At 43.3% G+C, this 22771-nt stretch overlaps 1 protein-coding gene across 3 annotated transcripts in view; it reads left to right on the top strand.

The window, feature by feature from the left end:
• EVL (Enah/Vasp-like) overlaps window positions 1-22771 on the top strand; it is a 156376-nt gene that overhangs the window by 132310 nt on the left and 1295 nt on the right. For 2 of the 3 annotated variants that reach the window (XM_082058773.1, XM_082058772.1), the window contains exons 4-13: window positions 2792-2855; window positions 7258-7319; window positions 11433-11662; window positions 12313-12434; window positions 15851-15911; window positions 18019-18085; window positions 19417-19483; window positions 19588-19650; window positions 21906-21972; window positions 22350-22407. In XM_082058773.1, the coding sequence (XP_081914899.1) occupies window positions 2792-2855; window positions 7258-7319; window positions 11433-11662; window positions 12313-12434; window positions 15851-15911; window positions 18019-18085; window positions 19417-19483; window positions 19588-19650; window positions 21906-21972; window positions 22350-22407 (861 nt within the window). The remainder of the gene's footprint in view (window positions 1-2791; window positions 2856-7257; window positions 7320-11432; window positions 11663-12312; window positions 12435-15850; window positions 15912-18018; window positions 18086-19416; window positions 19484-19587; window positions 19651-21905; window positions 21973-22349; window positions 22408-22771) is intronic. The other variant, XM_082058774.1, reaches the window with a different exon arrangement.

The raw sequence follows: 22771 nt of genomic DNA, 5'->3' as shown, positions 1-22771 counted from the left end.
TAATGCGTGGAACTCACCTCTGAATAAGGGAGTGAAATTAAGTTATTCCAGTGAAGTGAGGGAAAAATTTTCCAGTAGCATTGTCTCAATTGACTTACGGTCTGCCCTAGGAACATACCAGATATTTGCTATACCAGTGACAAATTTTTAAAGCCAGTGTTCTTTTTGCAACCATGTATTGCAACCAAAAGATGTGTATTTAGTTTCAAGTGTGTTCTTAATCCTGCAAGTATACACGTACATACAGAAAACAGAAGTAAACTCATTGAATTTACTAGGACTTCTTCATGCTGAAAATTGAGATGGATTTGTTTGCAGATTCATATGCCCATTCATTTACCTGCCTGCAATGCAAAATCAGCTTGAGAAAGCTCCAGGTGATAAGAGGCAACAACCCCAACTTTTCCTATGTGTTTTGTAACATTGCTTTAAAAGGTTTTCTTTAAGCCGCTTTCCAAATTGATTTGGTTCTATTTGTTTGGTTTTAAAGCTACATAGCCAGTTTATAACAGTGCCCACAGGAAAAAGGAGTTGTTATTTTTTTGTGTGGTGTTGGTAGTCTGGTCTTTGATTCCTTCTGCATGTCTGGTGTCAGTCAAACTGGCCACAATCATTTATCTGAGCATTTGGCCCCAAGAGAAGATTAATGCCGAAGTACCAGATTAAGATGGCATCATTAGAGCCTCCTATATACTTTGACATGATTATTGCCAGGCAAGAGTTGTTTCTGCTGCCTCATCCTCTGGCTTTTCTTGTTCACGCTGACGCCTGCTTTTAGACTCTTTCCAAGCAGAGCACAAGCTTCTGTATGATGCTTTGATATACAAGGGAAGTTTTCTTGCAACGAAATCATATGCAGGGATGAGCATGGCTATGGTTGGTCACAGTGGAATGTTACCTGGTGAGGGAGGTGTAACTGACTTTAACCTTGAAAGTCTTTCACCCAGAAGTCTGCTTATTGAACTGTCTCACAGGTACATGTATGTGCACAGGAGAACGTGGATGTTACCTGCACATACCAGAGCCAGGGTCCAAACCGGTGACACTGCAGACCGTGGGGAGTCTGATCCATTTCCATGGGCTGGGGATGGGACCTCACCTGTTCAGAAGTTGTTTAACTTCACTGTAACTGCAGCTCGGGGGTAGCCCTGGCTTGCTTTCACTTCAGTGGTGAAGATGCACAGTATAAGCATGGACACAGTAGCATGGCATCCTCATTGCACCTTAAACCTTACATGTGAGCCTACTGCTCTGTGCTTCCCAAATATCTGCTACATTTTGTCTGTTTACTTCCAAAAAACGACCTTTTTCCGCTTCCCCATTTGTTGTTTTGTGTGATCTTTACAAAATGTGGCATTTCTGTCTAAACAGTTTGCTAAAGGCCTCTGACAAACAATATTCAGTTGTCAGTCATGAGGCATTAAAGAAATGAACTGTCTTCACTTCATACCCGATCCTAAGGTAGTTTTAAATCTCGGAGCTTTTGACTCAGTGGTTGTCATGGGCTCCAATTTTGGGATACTCAGAACTGGAATACATGGGCCTGATTTTCAGAAAGTGCTGTGTTCCCTTTCTACAACTGTTAGTCCTTAAACACATTTCAAAAATATGCACAATTTCATCAGAATCAGTCAACACCCTGGAATTTCAGACTGTGAGGCATTTCTGCCATCTTTCCTGTTTTCATGCAGTCATACTTTCTAAATTCATTTTCAGATGATTTTATGCCTGGCACAAGCATATAAAGAAAATTGAGAGAAATACCTTTAATGGTTTGTGAGTGACATATTTGGGTTTGTGAGTGTTTAATTCTGACTTGCTGTTGTTTGATAACTTTTAAAAGGATGAAATTTTACATTTTAAAATGAAAAAAATAATGTAGACTAAAATTTCCTACATACAACAATCCATTTCTCAATGCCGTTTATCAGGAAAAATGCTGTTGCTTTTAATAGAACTCATATCTATTTAGTCCCAGTTGAAACCCAAATAAATGGAACAATCCTCCTTCCGTTGAATGCAAGGCCACTGTAACTTATGTTACCAACATTTCTTTTTATTTTCAGAATAATTATTTCTTTCTGAAAATGTCATGTAAGTATCAGTGTGCTTGACTAAATATCCAAGAACAGAGATTAAATGATCATAGTCAAGAGAGGAGATGTGAATTAAATAGTGGCATGTATAGTTGGTTTTCCTTGGTGAATTCCAGTGAAAGCTCAGCTTGGCCTGGATCCTGCAGAAGCAGAAGACCGATAGTGTTCTAAAATGAAAAGCCACCTTTGTAAACGGCTTGTTTAATCTTGCATCTCCTTGCACCTTCCGTCAGGAAGCTTCTTGATGCCAACTCAGCATCAGAGCACCACTAGTTAGCACGTACGCTCACAAACTCAGCACTGCGGCTGAATAACCCAGGGAGGTTATATCTGAACCCTGTAGAAGCTGGTGATGCATCGCAGTGCGATGGACTGTCCTTCCACAGGACATCTTTTGCAACACTCTAGGTCCTAACCAAGGGATGAGTACATAGTCTACAGCTACCATGGTGCCAAGTTTCTGAACAAATCTGCTCAATCATTTAGCCACTGGATTCTCCCAGTGGGACTGAAAATGTGCAGGACGCAATGATTTCTCTACTAGGAAAAATAATGAATGAAATAAAGAGAGGACAATAATGCTTGAGGTTTTTCTCTCACAATAAGATGGAGAAGCAATTAATCTGAGTAGCACTGTTTTTTGAAAAAGTTGGCCACATGTGCTTTCCTAGTAGCATTCTTTTGTTTGTTTGTAGGTCCAGCTGCCCAGCGCCAGGTCCAGAATGGGCCATCTCCAGATGAGATGGAAGCACAGAGAAGGTGAGTGGAGTTCATCAGTTATGGTAGAGTTCTGGTTTGTAACAGGTCAATGTAGAGTCCTTGCTCCCCAAGAAGCATTGTTCTTTTTACTCATACCTGTTTTAAACTGATTGTGAGTTTTCTGTAATTATTGCTAATGATTCTGTAATGACTTTTTAAGGTCGAACTGAAGCCCTAGGCAAACTTTTTGCTGAAAGGCAAGTGTGGGGCATGCCAGTGTTCAGAGTTAAAGACAAAACTTGTTTAAAAGTAATTTGTTGAGCGTGTGTTTCTCAAGCACATTGAGAAAGCCTAACCTTATCCTGTTCTGGATCACCTGCTTTCAGTAGACAGTCATATTGCCTAGGGAGCATCTGATGTACCATATACATTCTCATTTTGCTTATGGCTACTTTCTGTACCATATGCCATTCCTTTTATGAATGCTTTGCTCTAAGCCACCAAAATAAGGAAGATGCCTATGTCTAGACTTAGTGCCATTATTACACATGGCCTTTTCTCTAGCCACCAGGAGTGGTCTTCTTGACATCAAAGGGAAGGTAGGCAGGAGTGTCCATCCTTACATGCCTATCTCCATAATCAAATTATGAGGCCTATGTCATTTCAGCTTTGCTGATTCAACTGAGATCCCTCTAGCAGCCATAGAAATCCCTGTAGCAGCAGTATCTTCAGCTTCCATCATTAAGAATAAGATATGCCGATCCTATTCTGGGCGAAGTCTTCTAGTATGACCAGTAGTCCATGCTGTCAGAGCTGTGATCTCTCTGCCCAGCATCAGTGGTGTCCACGCCAGCAGCCCTGCTTAGGCTGTTGAAGTATAGGCTTGTGCACACAAAAAAGCACCTTGGTTCCCCATATTCCTGCTCACTGCAAGTGTGTTCCTCCTACTGTATGGGAAACAGTGGAGAATATTCTGTCGCTACACGTGAGCTAAAAGCTCGTGAGTCTCACTTCTTCAGGAGTGCACTGGAGTGCAGAAGTCAGCAGGACCTGTTGCTGCTCCAAGTTTGCTGCTGGCATTGCTTAAATAAGTTGTCTGAATTTGCTCTGTAATGAGAGCTAACAGCACAGTTAGCCCTCCAGAAGACCTGGCCCAATGTTTGGTCCAGCTAATAAATAGCTTTGTAGGGATTTTAGTGGAACCAGACCTATGAGGACAGTTCAGCACCAGAGATGTCAGGCGTTGGTCTGACGTGATGAGGCTCAGTGGGCTCTGCCTTTGTTTGCAGGTGCAACGTGTAAGCAGGCAAGATCCCCCCTTGCGGGGTCCAGGGACTGCCCTGGCCCTGTGGGTTCTGTAGCTTCATGTCACACGCTCCTGGAGCAGCAGGGATGAAGTATTGCAATGTAAAATTTGCACTGCTCCTCTAGGACTACTATTCTGACTGATCCCTATATAAAACCGTGTGTAGGTCATTTAAGACAAGGCCCTCACACATGCTGTAGTAAGTACTTAGGATTCTCTCTTCTCCAAAAACTGTAAGGCAAGTGTAGGGAAACAAGTTCACCGCACCTTTATAAACAATCTGACCTGCCTAAGATTTAGTAGGAATTTACATATGACCATTAAATGTGCCAGCATGTAATATTCCACCCAAGATTTGTAAGATTTGCTTGGGATAGCAGAGCTATCCCAAAGGTCAGAGGAGAGCTCCTGCTCACCCAGAGGTGGGGGAATGCCGCCTGTCCCTGCCACCTGGCTGCAAGACCTGATCCATTTAACCCGTGGAAATCACTGATTATTCAGACCATATGTAACTCAGACCTGAAATTTAGGTGTCTAGTCTGTACGTTTGAAGAGTGAGCAGCTTAACTACATTAGAAAAAAATATTTTTTTTTCATTATTTATTGCTTTTTGTTTAAAGACAGTAAAAGCTTTTTGAGTAGGTATTATTTGACTGCTACAGGGCACATGGTTCTGGGAAAGATGCTTTTTGCTCTACTGGGCTGGAATAAGCTATGCTAGTAGATGCACTTAGATATTACTGCATCTGCACTAGAGGCTTTTCAGCTTTCATTATGCTGATGCATTCTTTAAGCGTAGAGCAGACCTAATTTTAGGCCTAGCTTTTTTTGAACATCTTATAAGCAGGCAGAAAATGAAGTTATGGCTACTACCCTGCAAATTCTTCTGTTAAAAAGGTTTTCTGGAGACCTTTACACAAATGTTAAAAGAGTATATTTTTAAGCCAGAGTGTAATTTTTCCCCACTTGTACTTCACTCTTTGCATACTCCTTAAGCAGCCTCGTGCCAATCTCAGGCTTTATTTAGTTCCACTGGAATAAGTTTGACTTCCTGAGCATGTAAGAACTTCTCCTTTTAGCAGGTGTGGGAGGGTGTACTTGGCACAAGCAAACTGCTTCTGCCCAAGGGCAGACAGGGCTGGTGTGAACACCAAAGACTTCACATGGCAGTAGCTCACCATTGTTTTCGGGAGCACCCCACACCTGTATCAGCTTCTCAGCAGCTCTAAGGACTTGGAGATGTCTTACCTGTATTTCTTTCCTGGTCTGTCAGGCTGGAGTTTTCCAAGTCTATCCTCCAGATAAACTAGAATTTCCCTCATGTTTAACGAGGAAAAAATATGTGTCAAGTTGTTCTTCATCATAAAATTTTGCTAATAAATGCCAAGATAAGATAGGTGACGGTATGCTTAGGCAATTCTTCGTATATGTGTTCATAATGGAAGTTTTAGCAGTGCAACTGATGCTGTTACATAGGTGTTCTGCCCAGAACTCTCAAATAATAGCCAGGATATGTATTGAAGAAAATATTTCTATTTATTTGGTTTAGCATGTCTTAGCTTAAATGAAACCAGTTGAATCAGCCAACTAAGGCTGTTCCTCAAAACTATTTCCCTTTTGCACGTACAGTAATTTTCTCAGGTGCCTATAATGGTTTTCCAGAAGCTGCTGATGATCAGTGGATTGCATGGCCTGAACATAAACCCAGTTTAGGACAGCAGAGAATTGTAATTGTGGATTTTCCTGTCGCATCTATTGAATTAGAATGGAAATACAGGAAATTTGGTTTGCAAATCAAGACATTCTATTTTTCTTGCGTAATATAACTTTATTTTCCTGGGCTTTTTTCTTTTCTTTTTTTTTTTTTTTTTTTCCTAAAAAAGAAGCTTTTAATAGTGTGTAAATAAGATAGAATTATTCAAAATTGTGAAGTCATGTGAAAGTACAAGTAAACAAAATGTTAACAGGGAATTGTCTCTAAAATATTACATAAGAAGTCACAAAAGTGTTGCTTAGAGTTAAGTTTGCCTTACAGTGTAGATCATGAAGTAAAGCTGTTGCAGAAAAAAAGAAGTCTCTATGCAGTTAAAACTGGCCCAAACACGCATGAAAAAAATTCAAGGCAAACCTGGCTTAGAAATCATGGAAGAAAATTGTAGTTAACCTATTACTAAGTGCTCCAATAAGGTCATTTCAGTATTGTCGAATTCTGTAGTCCATATCTATGCATATGGTAAAAAGCCTGGTAAATATTCTAGATTTTAGCTATCAATCTTTTTACCAAGGGAAAGGCCAGGGAGAGTTGGTGGCAGCGGTCAGGGTGACAGCTCTTTCTGCAGAAGCACTAAGACGTGCAAGAGAAGACCTCTGCTGATGGACCTTGGGAACTGCACATCTCTGGGAAACAGCCTGGGAAAAGGCATTTCGCTATGGGACACCAGGCCTGGTTAGACCATGAGGTGACAGCTCCTGTGGGGAGAAGTGCCAAAAAAGCAGTGGTGCAAAGTTGTGATGGGCATTTGTGGAGGAAACACGGTAGTTGTGGTCCCTGTGGCCCTGCTGTTGGCACAGAGGTGGCCGTGCTGGGACACGAGGTGACAGGCTGTCAGCCAGACTGTCCAGTGCCAGCAGAGACCTTGGCTGTACAGCTGGACAAACCAGATTTTGTACAGTCAGCACCTAAATGCAGATCAAGCTTCCTAGTATTTTCTTTTTAAGTACAAGTTCCTTGGGCTTCTGATGTGTAAAAGACCCAGGACTGTGTTATTTTATGGGAGATGCCCCTTACTCTTCCCTGGCGATGCTCATCCACTTCAGCTTAACAACATGCATGGTTGCTGTGCTCTCCTGGACCTGGGGCACTGACTATTGCTCCTGCAGAGCCCGGTCAGGAGTTATCACCCTAAATGCATTGACCAACCCTGCAGTGTCCGGCAGCCACTGAGTAACGTCCTGGTTACGCTTCCCCAATGCCTGCAATGGCACCATCATGGCAAGTGCACTCAAACCCACCCAGCTCATGGGAACAGCAGTTCTGTGAGGGACTGGCTTACATCACCTGACACATACAGCTTGTGTGCTTCTCACTGTATAAAGCTTTTACTCAAAATTATAAAGAATACATAATAATCAAAGGGTTTTTTATTGCTGTTTTAGACAAGTGATGGAGCAACAGCAACAGCGCCAGGAATCTCTGGAAAGAAGAACCTCTACCACAGGCACGTATCAAACCAAGCACATAGAGTCTCTCCCTGCTTGTCTCCTCTAGCTGTAGCTGGGTTTTGCGTGGTGCTGTACAAGAGCTAGACTGCTAAAAGTGTTGTAGTTATGATTAGATTGTAAGGCATTTTCAGCTGGGGACTTACGTGCATTTGGGAATGGTTGTGTTGCTTCGCAGATGCTCAGCTCTGGGGCATACAGGTGGAGCTAGGCAGGTTTTGTGCTCGGCAAAACTTGTACAGCTGAGAGGAACTTTTGGTAGACCAAGGTGGCCTGGCCATGCTTCTTCCACACCCACAAGGAGAGCACGTAGCACAGCCACTGCAAGGAGGATTCCTTGTTTCCCAGGGACGTCAGCACGAAGGGGTGGATGGGCTGGATGTGCCAGGTCAGGCACTCCCCATTGCTCTGCAGTACAAGGCAAATGACAGCATAGAGGAAAATATAGCTCTAAATGCTCATCAGTGGGGATTTTGTGGTCATGAAATGAGGAGTCTTCTGTGAGCTTAATGGAAAAAATATATATATTTAATGAGCTTACAAAAATCTTCTATAGCATATTAAGTTGCACTAAGCTGAGAGATGACAGGAATAGCTGATAACTACAAAGTACAGGTTTGCTTCTCTGAAAGAAGGCAGAGCAAGCAAGCCAAGATGGCCATCTTGTGCTTGGGCTTCTGTTTTGGGGAAGTTTTTCCAGTTAATTTGGCCACAGAAGTGAAATGTTTTTCCTCAGCTGTTAAAACTTTTTAGTTTTTGACTTGAAGCCATCTCAGACATACACACATACCTTAGTCAGCAGCAGCAGTTGTTGGACTCTGTTTCAGCAGAGGTCACTGTGTGCTATTTTGCATAGGGAACATACCCAAAATCTTGCCTAGACATTTGCAAGGAGTGGGACCTGGCTCCCACGGGGTTCTGGCTGTCCCCTGACTGGGTACGAGGTGGCCACCGCTGTGTTCAGCACGTTCCTTGCAGCTGCCCTAAGTGTCAGGGTGATGCTCGTGATCCTGACTCAGGTTCACGCAGGGCTTGGAGGAGCCTCCCTGTCATCAGAGCACGCAGCCTGTCCGGGGCTACCAGGCTCCTGCTCCTCACAGCCCTCTGGTTCTGCTGAGGGTTGGAAACCCCTGAGCAGGTGCCTACACCATCTCCTCTTTGATTTGAGTTTCTGTTTGCATTTACTTTGCGGTTCCTTTATCTCTGTTCCGCTTCGCCTTAGTTTTGTTCCTTGCTGTGTACCCATCGTATTCTTTTCATTTGTCTTTTCTGTTCTTTTAGTTTCCACCCTTCAGATAAGCGTGTGCTCTCCCCCTTGTCAGCCCCCATCTCCTCCTCACGCCTGCAGTAACTGCGGTGCTCCTGCCTCTGGTGCTGTGCCCCCACCATCACCCCATGCCAGCGCTGTCTCTTCAGCACCTGCTGTCCGTGAGCCCACCAGTCAATCCTCTTTCGGATCCCCACAGAGAGCCAGAGACCCCCCGCAGCTCCTGCACAGGCACTCAGCCTCTGAGCTGCTGACAGCTGCAGGTTCCTCCCCTCCAGCCTGCCCAAACCGCAGGACCATAACACCAGGCATCAGGCGAACCTCGCTGTCCCCACCGCCTCTCCATCCTTCCCACTTTCCCTTTGCCTCTCACCAGCCTCTCAGGCGCTCTTCTCTTGCCTGCTCTCCTCAGTCTTCTGCTTCCCCCACCACAAATGCACCACCTCTGCAGAGGGGTGATGTCCCGCAGCCACGTGGTCCCACCACCCTGCCTGTGATTCCTGTCCCACCTGACAGGGTCAGGGGACCCACAGATAAAGCAGGCCAGTTGGCAAACATACCTCTGAATGGCCATTCTGAAGAACAAATTGCTTTAGGCCCCTCTGGCACTCAGGTGAAAAGCATGGATGGGTCATTCTTTCCACACCTAGGAGTTGCACCCTCCTCCTTGCTGCCCACCATCGCCAGCTCCCCCAGCTCCTTTGGCCAGGCTCCCTCCCCATCCTCCCATCCATCATCTCATCCTCCACAGCAGTGGTATCAGCCCATGTCACACTGTCTTCCATTGCCTCCCCCTTACGCTGCTGTGTCTGAGGTGACTATGCCCAGGAGGACCCCTCCTTACATGACTCCATCAGCCTTTGCCCACTTGAGTAAGTACCGATTTTGAATGAGTTACAACCTGTATAAAGCCTTAGCTTTCCGCTCTTTAAAAAACCCCGTTGGCACTGCCTGTGACTGCTAGAAAAAGGGCTGAAAGACCCAAGGCTACTCCCTGCTGTATGAGGTTTCTGAAACCAAGGTGGAAAAGTGTTGAATTCACTCAGGACTGGCGCAGGGACCTTCTGAGTTAAAAGCAAGGCAAAAAGCAAGAATTATAGGACCAGGGCCAGGTAGCCGGGTTGTTGCATTGCATATTCTTACTATATTAGCCCAGAGTTTTTTATCATTCAGCAGAGTCAAATTGCATTTGGCAGCAAGCTTCATACAAAATCTATACTCAGCTGACCCAAACATAGGGGATGGGGTCTTCTGACGCTAGAGGCCAGGTCTGCCGTAGACTTGTTGTCTATGTAGCAATATTGAAGAGGTTGTGATTGTTATCGTTTGTTTTAAGTGGCATTTCTGTTACCAGCAAAAGCTATAACATTGATTTTGTTAGAGTTACCCAGAATCCCCTGTGCTTCTGTAATTTATTTCATTCTAGAAACTCTCTTCCTGGTATAAAGTGCATTTATAGTTGAGGGCTTGTCACTATAACTACTCAACTATGCCAGCAAACCTTTTTCATCACAGGCAGATCAAGAGCTTGAGTCTGCCACTTTGCATATGGTCTTGATTTCTAGAGCTTGTTTAAAACCTGCAGAGTTAAAACAGTTATGAGTAATGCCTATTTGCAATTCAGATGATACGTTTTGTGACTTGGATCCATTCCTGTTTATAACCACATATAATGCTTAAATGATGTACCTAGAAAAGGAAGAAAACTGAGATGTTTCCTTTCACTTTCTGCTAAAAATATTTCTGCAACCACTGGAGGCTCAGTCCTTCACCTGATAGAAGTCCTTGAAATCCACTTAGTTCAATAAAGTTATTTTAAACTCACATCGATCCATTATTTTGACTCGGTTCAATTTTTGCCTCAGGCTGGCCTCTAATTAGGTGGGTGTAGTTTTGCAATTACAATTAACTGTACCCACAATGAATTACTAGCTATTATTTTCATGAACCAAAGAGGGCTTGAAACATTTAAAGTGCTTCTAATAATAGCTATGGTTCATTTCAAGAGTGGCATCGGGAGTGTGAAATAATGGCAGAGTAACCACAGAAATAAGCCAGTATTGTAAGAAAACCTAGATAAGAAGAAAACCAGGCTGCTAATGTTAAATACAGTTTCCAAATGTTCCTCAGTCAAAACCTGCCTGTCTTTCAAAATAACACTTACTGAACAACTGAACCTGTGATTATATATCAAGAGCAGCTTGTTCTGAGAGAGCGTGACGTGGGGAAATACCCTCAGGGAGGTGAATTTGTTCAACTGACCTGTTGTAGACAGGCAGAACGCTGCAAATGAGTTACCCACCATCAGTCCCTCCAGCAGCCTGCTGCACTGAGGAGCTTTGCTGAACCTTGCTTGGAGCTGGACTCTCCCCCCGTTATTTTGCAAGACCAGCTGAGGCCACATACATCATGTTCAACAGAAAGGAGGACGCATGGCTGTGGCCCACAGTTCTGATGAAAAGCTGATGTTAACTGAAGTCCATGGAGTTGGCTGATGTAGTGTATTATCTCCATGTAGAAAGCGATGAGAGGAGCAGAAGAAGGTGCCACTTATGAGCTGGGAAGTGTTGTCTGTGTTTTGATTTTGCCACAGAACAAAACACTAGCCCAATCAGGGAGAAGAGGAAGGAGAAGGATAGTTTATCAGTGACAGGGTCTCACAGGAGGACACAACTGTAGCTGATTGACCATTGATGCAACCACCATTTCCCATTCTTCTGCTTGGTGCTTCCTTGCGTTGCTCACTCATGATGCATTCAGTTCACGGCCTTGGGAGCAGGAACATGACCTCATGTGTGGGCTGGAGATTGTGCTTCCTGTCTAATTCATATTCTCTGCATTTCAGGCCCAACACTTCCACCTGGTCATCCCAGTGGCGCTGCCGTGATCCCTGCTTCGTCCGGGGGGCCCCCACCTCCGCCACCCCCCCCAGTCCCTCCGCCACCCATGGGAGCTGCACCCCCCCCGCCACCCCCGCTGCCGGCCAGTGCTGGCCAAGGGGCTGTCTCTGAAGATGGGTCAGTGTCAGGGCTCGCAGCGGCTCTGGCTGGTGCCAAACTAAGGAGAGTTCAACGGGTAAGGAGGTGGCGCTGGGACTCCCCCGTGGGCTGTTTTCCACTGCAGGAAAGCCTGGTGCAGCTTGGTGTAATGGTCTGCAAAGCCAGCGTGAAGCACGGTGAAACATGCTTCAGCTGACCATTAGGTGAACTTTTAAATGTGAGTTCATAGTGCAAAGCAAGCTGAGCGGGAAATATTTAGTAGAATTTCTGCTCTTCAGAAAATATTAATTGGCAAATGGCTGCAAGTCCTCATGTTGCCAGGATTTCATTACTTCTGCAGAGTCCCCCATTGTACCATCTGTTAGTGTTTTCAGTCATTGTAAGTGGTTAAAACTACACTATGTTTACAAAAACCAGCATACACTGCTGAGGCCTCATGTCAATGGGTGTCCACTTCAGTAAGGATTGCATAACCATGCATAAGCATAATCACAAATAAACAGCACTGTGGGTTTTTTCATCATTCCCCCATATGTTTGCCTCGCCCAGACTGCTCCCAGTTTTAGTAAGGTCCACGTGGGTCTTCTTCCCCAGGCAGAACACATCCTATCTCTGTTTTGTGGCTGTGATTGTGATCTCTGTTCCTAATAATTAGGAAAGCTAATAATTAAGATGTGGTTGTAAATGAAAGTTTTCATTAATTCCAATGTTGATTTCTGTTTTAAGCCAGAAGATGGTTCAGGAGGGTCCAGCCCCAGTGGGGTCTCTAAGAGCGATGCCAATCGAACAAGTAGTGGAGGAGGCGGAGGAGGACTAATGGAAGAAATGAATAAATTACTGGCTAAAAGGTGTGTACTTAGACTTCAAGTAAGCACTAGCCTGAGTTCTGCAGCAAATTATGGAACAAGGTGCTGTCATTTTCAGTTAGCAATGTGTCACTTTGGTGCTGCTTTGCAATTTGACAGGTCCTGCGTAGGTGTTAGTTGCCAGCATCACCTGGCCTTTAATATGAAAGTGTAGGTGTTGAAGCAATGATATCTGGTAAAGTTTAACTGCTGTAGCAGATCCTGCAGTGTGGTAACCTTCAAAGATGGTGATAAATAAATCCTCAGGGGTTTTCCCATTTTACCAAATCTGTCTCAAAGTTACTGTTTTCAAAAAGAGTAAACTATGAAAGGAGCTTAGACAAATGATTCTTTATGCAGCACATTCAGGATGTTGGGCCCAAAAATAGAAACAGAAGTGCAATCAAAGGACAACATCTTGGCGGGTAAATGATTATAAAATCTCAGTGAGTTTCAGACAGTCTAGCCAACTTATTCTCCACTAAAGCAATTTGTGATGTATCAAGCTACCACCTGTTAAAAGGCACTCAATTATTCCAATTATTTTTTCTTTCTCTTTTCCCCTTCATTCCATCACTAATGTTCTGTCAGAGTGTAACTCCCAAGTTCCTAGTGTTAAATGTTTTGGTTTTAGCTCTAAAGATTTTTTAACTTATGAATAGTGAAAGAAAAGGATGAGTAAAATAATTAATAGTAGGTACAAATGTATAGTGTGCAGAGATGGAGTTTTAAAATAACGTTGTCTAGGATAAAAGCAGTTCCCGGTTCAGACAGCCTGATTCCAACTTTTCTGCACATCCTGGTCATTTCAGAAGGAATTCTGAACTTGGACTGTCGATGCAGTCCTTTGGATAGCATGAGATAAATACATAGCACTGTAAAAAGTTACCAGCAGTATAAAATACCAAATAGAAAATTTTCTCTCTTTTCAGAATTAAAATAGTTTTAAATAGTTATTAACTGGTTCAAGACTGACCCTGCTGAACTGGAAGATGTCTGTAAGCAAAGTAAGGTTCAGTGACTAGATGCTGGTATAACTAGCTCTGTTCGAGCAAGTAAGCTAAATGGACATCTCATATGCTTGGATATAGAAATCCAAAGAGTTTCTGTGGTTCTACTCTAAATATCCTCCAGTATGGCTTTTGGCAGCGGGATCTGGTGTCTTCAGGTATTCAGGGTCAAATCCCTTTGCCACCTTAACAAAAGCATTTACACTGCCAGGAGCACCGCGCTGCCTCAGCTCTGAAAATAACTGATCTGCAAATTCTTTCCCAGGGAGTTGACAGCAACAGAATTGTCTCCTAAATTTTGCTTTGCAAAGCCATGGAAGTCATTGGAAATACACAGTTGTCAGTCAAGGGTGCGATTGGCGCATGCCATGAAACTGATAGCAAGAGGACTTCTTTTGGCTGAAAACCCCTATTTATGTGTGATAACATAGGGAAAGGAAGAACCTGGCACTGTGGGTTTTTTTATGAAGCTGGTAGCCAGGAGGAGAAAAAAAAAAGGTGTTTTTTTAAACTGAGCATATTCAATAAAGAAATCACTGAGTGATGAGCCAGGAACCTCATGGGCCCTTTTCTGAACAGAAAACGACATGCTCAGGAACAGGGAATGCGTATAATGCTGGGTAAGTAATGGAGGAAAATGTTTCTGAGAGCTCAGGTGATCTAAAATACGGCTCTCTAGACTTAGTGACCCCCATGAGAGCAGCCCTTTGCTTCAGAATAATGAACTGCCTCAGAAACCACTATCATTTCTAGCCCAGTGAAGTTTGTTGCAGGATGTAAATCTAACACTGGTCTCTCATCCTAGCAAATGTTCCCCTCGTTCAGGTTTGTAATTGTTATAACTTTTTTTCTTCAGAAGTATCAAATATATATTAGAGAAAAACTATAAAAATTATTATTGCTCTAATAAAATTATTAATGCAGATGAATATCTGGAAATAAGTCCCTCAGAGCACTGTGTCCTACAAACACATACATGTGTTTCACTCCTCTGATTTTTTGTTAATTTTACATCAAATCCTCCAATTTGTGAATCCAGTGAGTCTTTTCTTTTCCAGTGGTATGTGACAGTGTTTTGGAGACTCAGAAGCCTTTCTAAGTGCCACTTGAGATGTTTGTTTTTTTTTTTTTTGTGAGATGACTTTTGTCCACTTCAGAAACAAGACTAAAGGAAAAACCTGTCATATTGGTGTTTTAAAAAAACATCTGCTAAGGGTAGCATTCACAGGCATATAAGGACAAGGATCATCACAACCAAAATCCATGTGGAGACTAAACCTGCACTTCCCCTAGTTGTCTAAAATAGGAAATTGAATGTCTAGACAATCAGTACCTGGCACACTTGGGTACTGTTTAGACACTAAATAGGGGTTGAAAATCAGGAATTTGGTTTTCTTTTCTTCAGCCAGTGTGGCTAACACCCGAGAAGTTTTACCATGCGTTCTTCAAAGATAAACAACCAACATCTTTGTTTACTGTCATGTCCAGTTGCTCCAGTGGATGGATTGCAGTTCTTTTCCACTTGTTTCTCAGAGAGTTTTGCCTCTCCTTGGGCAGCAGGACAGAGTGAGGGTCTCAGGTCCTCACTCAACTTCTGTAGGCACCACCAACACTGCCAGTCCTGGGACTACAGGGCTCAGAGCTCTGCTGCTTTTGAACTGAATTTGAGACAGCAATAAGGTCTGGTTAAGTCACCAAACGCACTTGAAAACCCAGGCTGGTACACTCATGTTTCCTGATTCCTGGTCTCCAGCCAGACCTTTCCTACCCTGGAGGGAGTAGGGGTCTCGGCTGAGCAGAAATGGTGCCCGATCTTTCCTGGTGAGGATGGACCTGGGTTGAAGGGCTTTTCTGACTGTCTTTCCATCACAGGAGAGCACTGACACAGCCTTTTCTTTGGGTGGGAACAGGGTTGGGGGAATCTAGGACAGGCGACAAAAAACTACTGGAGCTGGCTGAGAAATGTCACCACTGCAATACCCACACGAGCCACCCTGGGGGAAGGGTTGGTCCTCAGAAACCCCCACAGGGGTTTGGGTTGTTCCTCCTGTGTAGGACACAGGAACCACCACTTCCTGAGCCCTAGAGAGAAGCCATCCCTTTCTCACCCAGTTTCATACCCAGCATCCTTCCTCCACTTCAACACATTTCTTTATGCTCTGCACTCTGCGTTCCTCAGTTAAAAACCACCTCATCATACTGCCCCTCTCCCTGAGTCATACCACAGAAGTCTGGATTCCTCACCGCTACCCCAATCCAACGCAATTGAACACATTCCACTTTTGTCGCATTCCCTGGGATGAATTCAGTAAATAATAACTCCCATTGGAGCCTGAATCAGCCTTCCCACATGGAGGATGTGTTTCTAGAGAGTTGACTGTGTGTCCTGTCTCATGTTCCTTTGCAAAGGAGGAAAGCAGCATCGCAGTCGGACAAGCCAGCTGACAAAAAGGAAGAGGAAAGCCAAAATGTAAGTGAAAGACTCCTCACTGTTGTGCTTTTGCAAATATGTTGATGTGCTGCCTTGTAAGCCAAAGTCCTGTGCCCATTCACTAAGTGTGGCAGGCAGTGACAAGCATTGCTGATCCGGGAATAGATTTGCGCATTCAGTCTAAAGCTAAATGTTAATGCTTCCACCTTTCCTGGGAACAGCACGCTATAAAAAGTAATTGCTGCCTTATTCATTGGTGAGGTATTGTACAAACCAGGTTAATAGGTGCTTTCTCATGGTCTGATCTGAGTGTTATAGGGTACAGTAGATTCTTGTACCTTAAGAAGATGCATTGAACCTTCTGGCAAGTCAACTTGAGATCACGTTCATGTTTCCCATTTTAAATTTGTGGCTTCAGCTAAGCTGAAGTGAATCATCAACCACGTGGTATAACTTTGGATTGCCATCCTCCATGCAGAGCAAGAATCGGCCCACTTTGGGCCCCAGAGTGCACATAAAATGTATTTCTGGGGGCTGTAGGGGATACAGCGTATTAAACATTAGACCATTCAAAAGTTAAAATATGTGTTCATAATGCTTACACTAAAATGAGATAGAATTTGGGCAACTTCAGGGAACTTTGATTAATTTCAGTTTTAACTGTTCTACTGTTCTGTCTGTATGTTGTCCACAAAAGCAATTAAACAAGAGTTTTGATTTGACTCAGCCTTTTTACTGAATTTGATGCAGCAATTTTGAGTTCAACATGTGGATCAAAATACTTTTTAACCTACTGAACTGATAAGGCATGGGAGATCTTTCTACTTTCAAGAGAGGACAGGATTTTTGCTTGTCACTTCCCATGTGGTGCTTTTCTGGGCTGCTGCTCATGCAGCATTCCTGTTGCTGGCTTGTGCCCTCGTGAAGTCTCTCTGCCATGGCTGCAAGTTCATAAAGCATTGTGTGTGCCTCATGTCACCTGTACAGAGATATTCCCTCCAAAGACAAAGTAACAGCTGCTTATTGAGAAATCCATTCAGAAAACGTAGGTCTCACCCCAGTCTGAAAGGTTTGTAGCAAGAGTAGCAATAAACGCTTCGCATTGTTTAAGGAGAAAAGTAGCTATTTTTTGCCTGTTCCTCAAGGAATGCTTCAAGCATGGAATTTGCCTATTGAACCCCCTGTGCAACCATCACTCTTAATCTTGCCCCAAAGCTGGCTTTGAACCATATACTCAGAGGTGAAAGGCACAATTTAGCTTCTAACTGTTCATCCTCTGCTGTGTTTCTGCCCTTTCTTTTCTCTCCTTGAAGCTCTGCATTATTTTGTTTCCCAAATCAAACTTTTTGATAGCACCAAACTGTTCAGAAAGGTGTTTTACAAAACACCTGTTTAATGTGTATCTTGAGTACACTTTGTGGTGGAGGTATCTTCTGTCAAACTGGGTGCAATTCCATTTTCCAACGCACTGTTAATGCTTTGTCTGAATGTGTTTTGAGAGCTGCTAAATAATACTGATATGTCAGATATATATGGGCAAATGTTTTATGATCTGTCACACATAAATGCCAGAAAAAAAAGAGTCTTAACCTTTGATGTAGTGTTTAATCTTCTTCTTAGGGGAAGTACTGATTGATTCAGTTACATCTGTTAGTACCTGGACTACTCTCAATGATACCAGCAGCCGTCCTGCGCTAACAGGCTGGGATCTGACCTACTATTCCTTCGGATGGCTCAGTTTCCATATCACAGAGAGTTTCTAAATTTGAGAAATGGATGGTTTGTACTTAGACAACAGCAGCCAGCACTGTAGAGTGCTAATTCAGCCTCATTTGGTATACAGGGATGAGAGTGATTCAGTGGAATCATGATAAGGTGTTCATATTAGCAAATAAATAGATAGATAGATAGATAGATAGATAGATAGATAGATAGATAGATAGATAGAATGTATTTTGCCATGCAAAAGGGAGAGAAAGGTTAATGTTTAAATTGACTTGAGGCCATACATGGCAGCAGTGCCTGTTGGACATACTTGGAGGAAACTTGCTTTTGCACCATCTATGCTGTGGTCGGTCTCTAGAGTAGAAGACAACTCCACACATCATCTCCAGAATTCAGTAATGTCCTGTTTTTCTCTTTGTAGGATGATGCTAGTACCTCTCCTTCACCCAGTACACGAGGTCCCACCCAGCAGCAGCAAAATTCGTCAGGTATTAAATCGAACTACTAGTGTTGTAGTTGTCTTCTTAATCTAGTTTTCTCTGCTATCTCCAGACTCTGGATTCATTGTCCTACTTATAAGTGCAGCAGCAGTAACTCACAGAAAAATTCCCAAATACCTATTTCTTTAAAAACTGAATTCGACAAGAAAATGTTTTATATGCTTCACAGCCAAGAAAATGACCATACAGCCAGCAGGACCAGTCATGTAGCTGAGGATTTGTGTCTTCACTGTTGTGCACCCAAATCTTCTAAAAAAAAAAAAAAAACAAACTAAATTATTTCACTTTTGGTACTGCAGCTGTCATGGTTTTTACAGTTGAGGTTTGGGTCTCAAACTGTTACCCTTCTTTAACTTAGTAGCTTATTGCAGTAAGCCTGATCCTGAGAGTTACTAGGTGAAATCAAGGACCCCTCAAAATATGTTTTTTCCTATGATGACCTGAAATAACTGTATCTGAGTAAATAAGCTTCAAGACAGTCAAATTCATCCTTGCATCAGCCTTGGCTTTCATGCATGCTGAAAGAAATCTCTCCCAAGCGAATGAGTATTTAACCATTCCAGCTTCCTTTTGGAACAAAGCCATGATTCGCGTGCTTTGCAAGGGAAGGGGAAGAAGCCAGGAGAAAGGTGCACATAAATGAGGAACGAGATCTAGAGATTTCCTGGGATTGCCCATAATTCTTTTAAAGAGCTTTTTAGGACCTCACAGAGGAGCAAACCCTTGTGTATAAGGTTGTGTGTTGTTCAAGTCTCTGAAACAGTTCACTTTATTTTAGACCATTTGCACAGGAGGAGATTGGGACAATGGTAAACATTTTCAGTGACGTGGGTTATGTAGTACAGCTATTAGGAATGTTCTGTGAGTTAGAAATGTAGACAACATTAAATCAGTTCTCTGTGAAGATTTGCATAGTGGGGGTCTCACTGCCTTTATTTTTAGATCCACCCACATTTTCTGCCAACTATGTAGGCAAAAAAACTAAGACTTTTTAAATACAAATAAGTATTGTACTGAATAAAATAAGCATTGCAGAAGTTAGCCTGTATTTCTTAACAGAAGTGATTTATGCTTTTCCTCCTGCTGTTCCAGTTCCTTGTCTTTTTAGTATTAACTAATTAAAAGGATCACTGAACAGATTTTTGCCAATGCTTTCTCTATAATGTAAGCAACTGCACTAATTCAGCAATCCTGCTTTCCTGGATCTTTCTGAGTCACTCATCCTTACTGAATGAAAGCAGCTGTATAAGACAATCAACTTCAGGATTTTTTAATCATTAGAGAAAAAATAATAGTAACTTTTCCTTTTTGTTTTCCAGACTCTGGGAAGAAGCCATGGGAAAGGAGCAATTCTGTTGAAAAGCCTGTATCTTCATTACTTTCTAGGTGAGCTGCACAGAGTGTCCCTGCGGCTGGCTAGCAGTTGGGGTGGTCATGCTGTCCCCATGGCACATGCACAACTCATGTCTCGTTTCATTCCATTGCTGTAGAAATCCATCAGTGGTGAAGAGCTGTGAAGCTAAGAGCCCCACACAATCCCACGTGTCTTCTAGGTACTGGCTAACAGCCCGGCTTCTTAACTGTCTTGGCTTGTCCTTTGGCTGATCCCATCATTCAGCACTGATGTTTGTCTTCTGTCACGTCTTATTCTCTCACTATCTGCTTTGTCTGTCGCTGCATGAAGTGTGAAGGTAGAGTGTGTCCTGTCAAAGGCTTATTCTGTGGAAACAGCCCCCTGCTCAGGTGGGCACAGGCATCACAGACACTAATCGTGCTTAAGCGAGCACTTAAAGCATCTGTGCTCGTGAATCAGATGCACGGGCTTGGCAGCACACTGTGCCACGTGGAGGGCAGGTTTTGGAGCATCTTTTTAGAGGAGGTTCAGGGTGAACCTGCCAACAGGAGAAGCTTTCATTGTCCAACCTTTGCAGAAATTCAAAAGCAAAGGCAGAACTTACCTGAAGAGCCTGCAACTGGGAGAAAGGAAGTTATTCTTCCTTCCATGCAACTTGCAGTGTGTGCATGAGAAAGGAGAGCAAAGCTTGGTGCAATAAGTTAATAACATCAAGCTGTGAAAAGGCCCAGCCACAGACAGGGCATTCAGAAATATGGGGTAAAAAAGCTGACAGGTGTCAGAAGCCACGAAGCCTCAAGCAAGACTCCAGAAGTCCTGTCAGTCCTGCCAAGCTACAATATCACCACCCACGTTCTCACCCACAGAGACTAAGTTTGGTGTTGCACAGCTAAAGAGAGACTTTCTTCCAGTGCTGGTCCAGGACCACCCCGTGTTACTGCAGTACTGGACACTGAGATGGATGGATAAGCTGAAGAAGGAGGTAGAACACAGGCTTACATATGTTTAGGATTTACTGCAAAGATATGTCTCTTATTTTACACGGTTATGTATATGACAGTGCTGAGTCTGCAGAGAGAAAGCTGTCAATGGCAACTATCTGCACATACTTGCTGCTGTGTTAAAGATGCTGTAACTTGCCCTGTCAAAACATTAAGAGGGATGCACCAGTGTTACCAGCACAAAATGTAGTCTCTCCAGCTCTCCTAAAACCGATGGGACACATTGGTTCTAGGAAATATGTGAGAGTTTCCAATAGATATAGAAAGACCATTCCTTCTCTTTGCAAAAGGGAGTGAAACATGGCCTACTTAAAGCAGCCATCAAGATTTCACCAGCTATCTTCTATAGTGCCATTCTGTCTGGGAGGAGGAGGAGCTGAGTGGGAAAAAATCCTTTCCTAGTTGAACACCTGGAGTAGTGTTCACTTGCTCAAGTGACTTCTGTGGGGGAAGCAGGGCAGGTTTCAAAAGCTCTCAGCAGTGACCTGTTTCTGTTCCTGTTCAGTTAGATTACATTTGTATTTGTCTTAACTCCCAACTTAGCTGTAAGGTGGTAGGAGATAGGTTAAGATTTTCCTGAGAAAGGATCACAAGACCAAGCTTACCCTCAGGGTGGCAGAATCTCTACCAGCCCCCAGCTTGGGTCCAGAGATGATGGCAAAGTTATTTGAAAACTTTTCTATGAATTATATAGCATCATTAGTTTTTGAAATGTTTTTAAGTTACTTATTAAAGAGAAAGTCAAGCAGCTTCTGCTTCCTTAGTTTATTTTACCAGCCATCATCAGAGTTTAGCCCACTAAGACCATCCTGGAAGACCAGTAACACTCAGGTGTACCAGCCATTAAGGGCAGATTGGTTTTATTTCTGGGTCAACAAAAGGTGCCTATGCTAGACAGTGCTATCAACAAGCTCCACTCAACTCAGTCACGCCTTTCAAGGAATAATTACTGGGTTATTATTTTGCCTATAATATTTTTGTAACCTGTATTCTACTAATACTTTAGCACCCGATTAAAGACTGGGTGGCCAATAGAGGGTTGCTGTAAGAAAACACACTGTGAAAGAAAACCAGACATCCAGCTTGCAAATTGCAAATGCTGTAACAAAATACGTCATTAAACAGGCTTTATTTTCTAGTGTGAAATCACTGAAATTCCCAACACACACAAAAAAAAAAGAGTTAATTTTCAGTGCAGTCTTTGCGCTCCCTCCAATATGTCTGCAATAGGAGAAAGCAGCATCTCCAGGGGTCAGGCTGTGCAAACAGGAGCAGTGCTGCTCTCCAGCTGCCAAACGCTCCTGAGCAGCCCAAGAGGATTCTCCAGCCCAGTGCTCAAACACGGGTGCTCCCGCCCTGGGGTGGATTTCATCCACGCCATCAGGTGGGTGTAGTTTAGCGTGCATTGCAAGGAACTGACTGGCTTTTTTGTCCTCTTCTTCCATTTCTCAAGGATGAAGCCAGTGAGCAGCAGCAATGATGTGGCTATGGATGCCTTAGATTTTGATCGAATGAAACAGGTGAGTGAAAAGGTCTTTTGCACTTAAGTTATTTGACAAGCTACCCATTTTCCCCCATGCATGCGCTGTACAAGCAAAACAGCTGTTCAGTCTTCTGATTTCCTCTATAACTAGGTGCTTAGAGAAGGGCTAGCTGGTAAGCAGCAAGAGAGCACAATCTCACTGCTATTTGATCAAGATGTCTGTACAGAAACGTGCAGATAAATATGCCAGCATCTTCTGTGTCCTTGGCCTGGGAGTGCAGACGTAGCTGTCAGTAGCGCTAGGCTCTGAGCAGCAGCGGAGGCGCGGGACAAGCACAACCATGATAAACTTGCATTTTCTTCCACCAGTTAGAAGGAAATTCTGAGCAGCTGACTTGTGTTTTGTCTCATCAGGAAATATTGGAGGAAGTTGTAAGAGAGTTACACAAAGTGAAAGAGGAGATAATTGATGGTAAGAAAGAGAAAAATTATTATTTTTCTCATCTTTATGACTAATTTCCCATAGATAAGATGGCAGGAACTGCAGAGAGTTCCCTGGTGTTTTCAGACTTCTCTGAGCAGCTCTGGTTTACCTACACATTTGAAGAACAAGCATCTACCTTATCTGAGCTCTGATCGACATTGTGCTTGCATCCTTTATTTTTATGCTGTTGATGAGCATTTTCACCCCCAATCAGTGAGAAATTCACTGGCCAGTGTTTCTCACAGGTGGGAGGGTGAGAACAGGCCTGTTGGTAGCCCATGGCATGTCAATTTATCACAGTCAGGGAGTGTGAAATCACTTGTGACTATCCGGCCACTCAGGTCCGGGATGA

This window comes from Streptopelia decaocto, assembly GCF_964273445.1.
Source record: "Streptopelia decaocto genome assembly, chromosome: 7".
Classification (NCBI taxonomy): Eukaryota; Metazoa; Chordata; class Aves; order Columbiformes; family Columbidae; genus Streptopelia; species Streptopelia decaocto.
The sequence above is the reverse complement of the archived record's forward strand: the minus strand, read 5'-3'. Positions and strand labels throughout refer to the sequence as shown.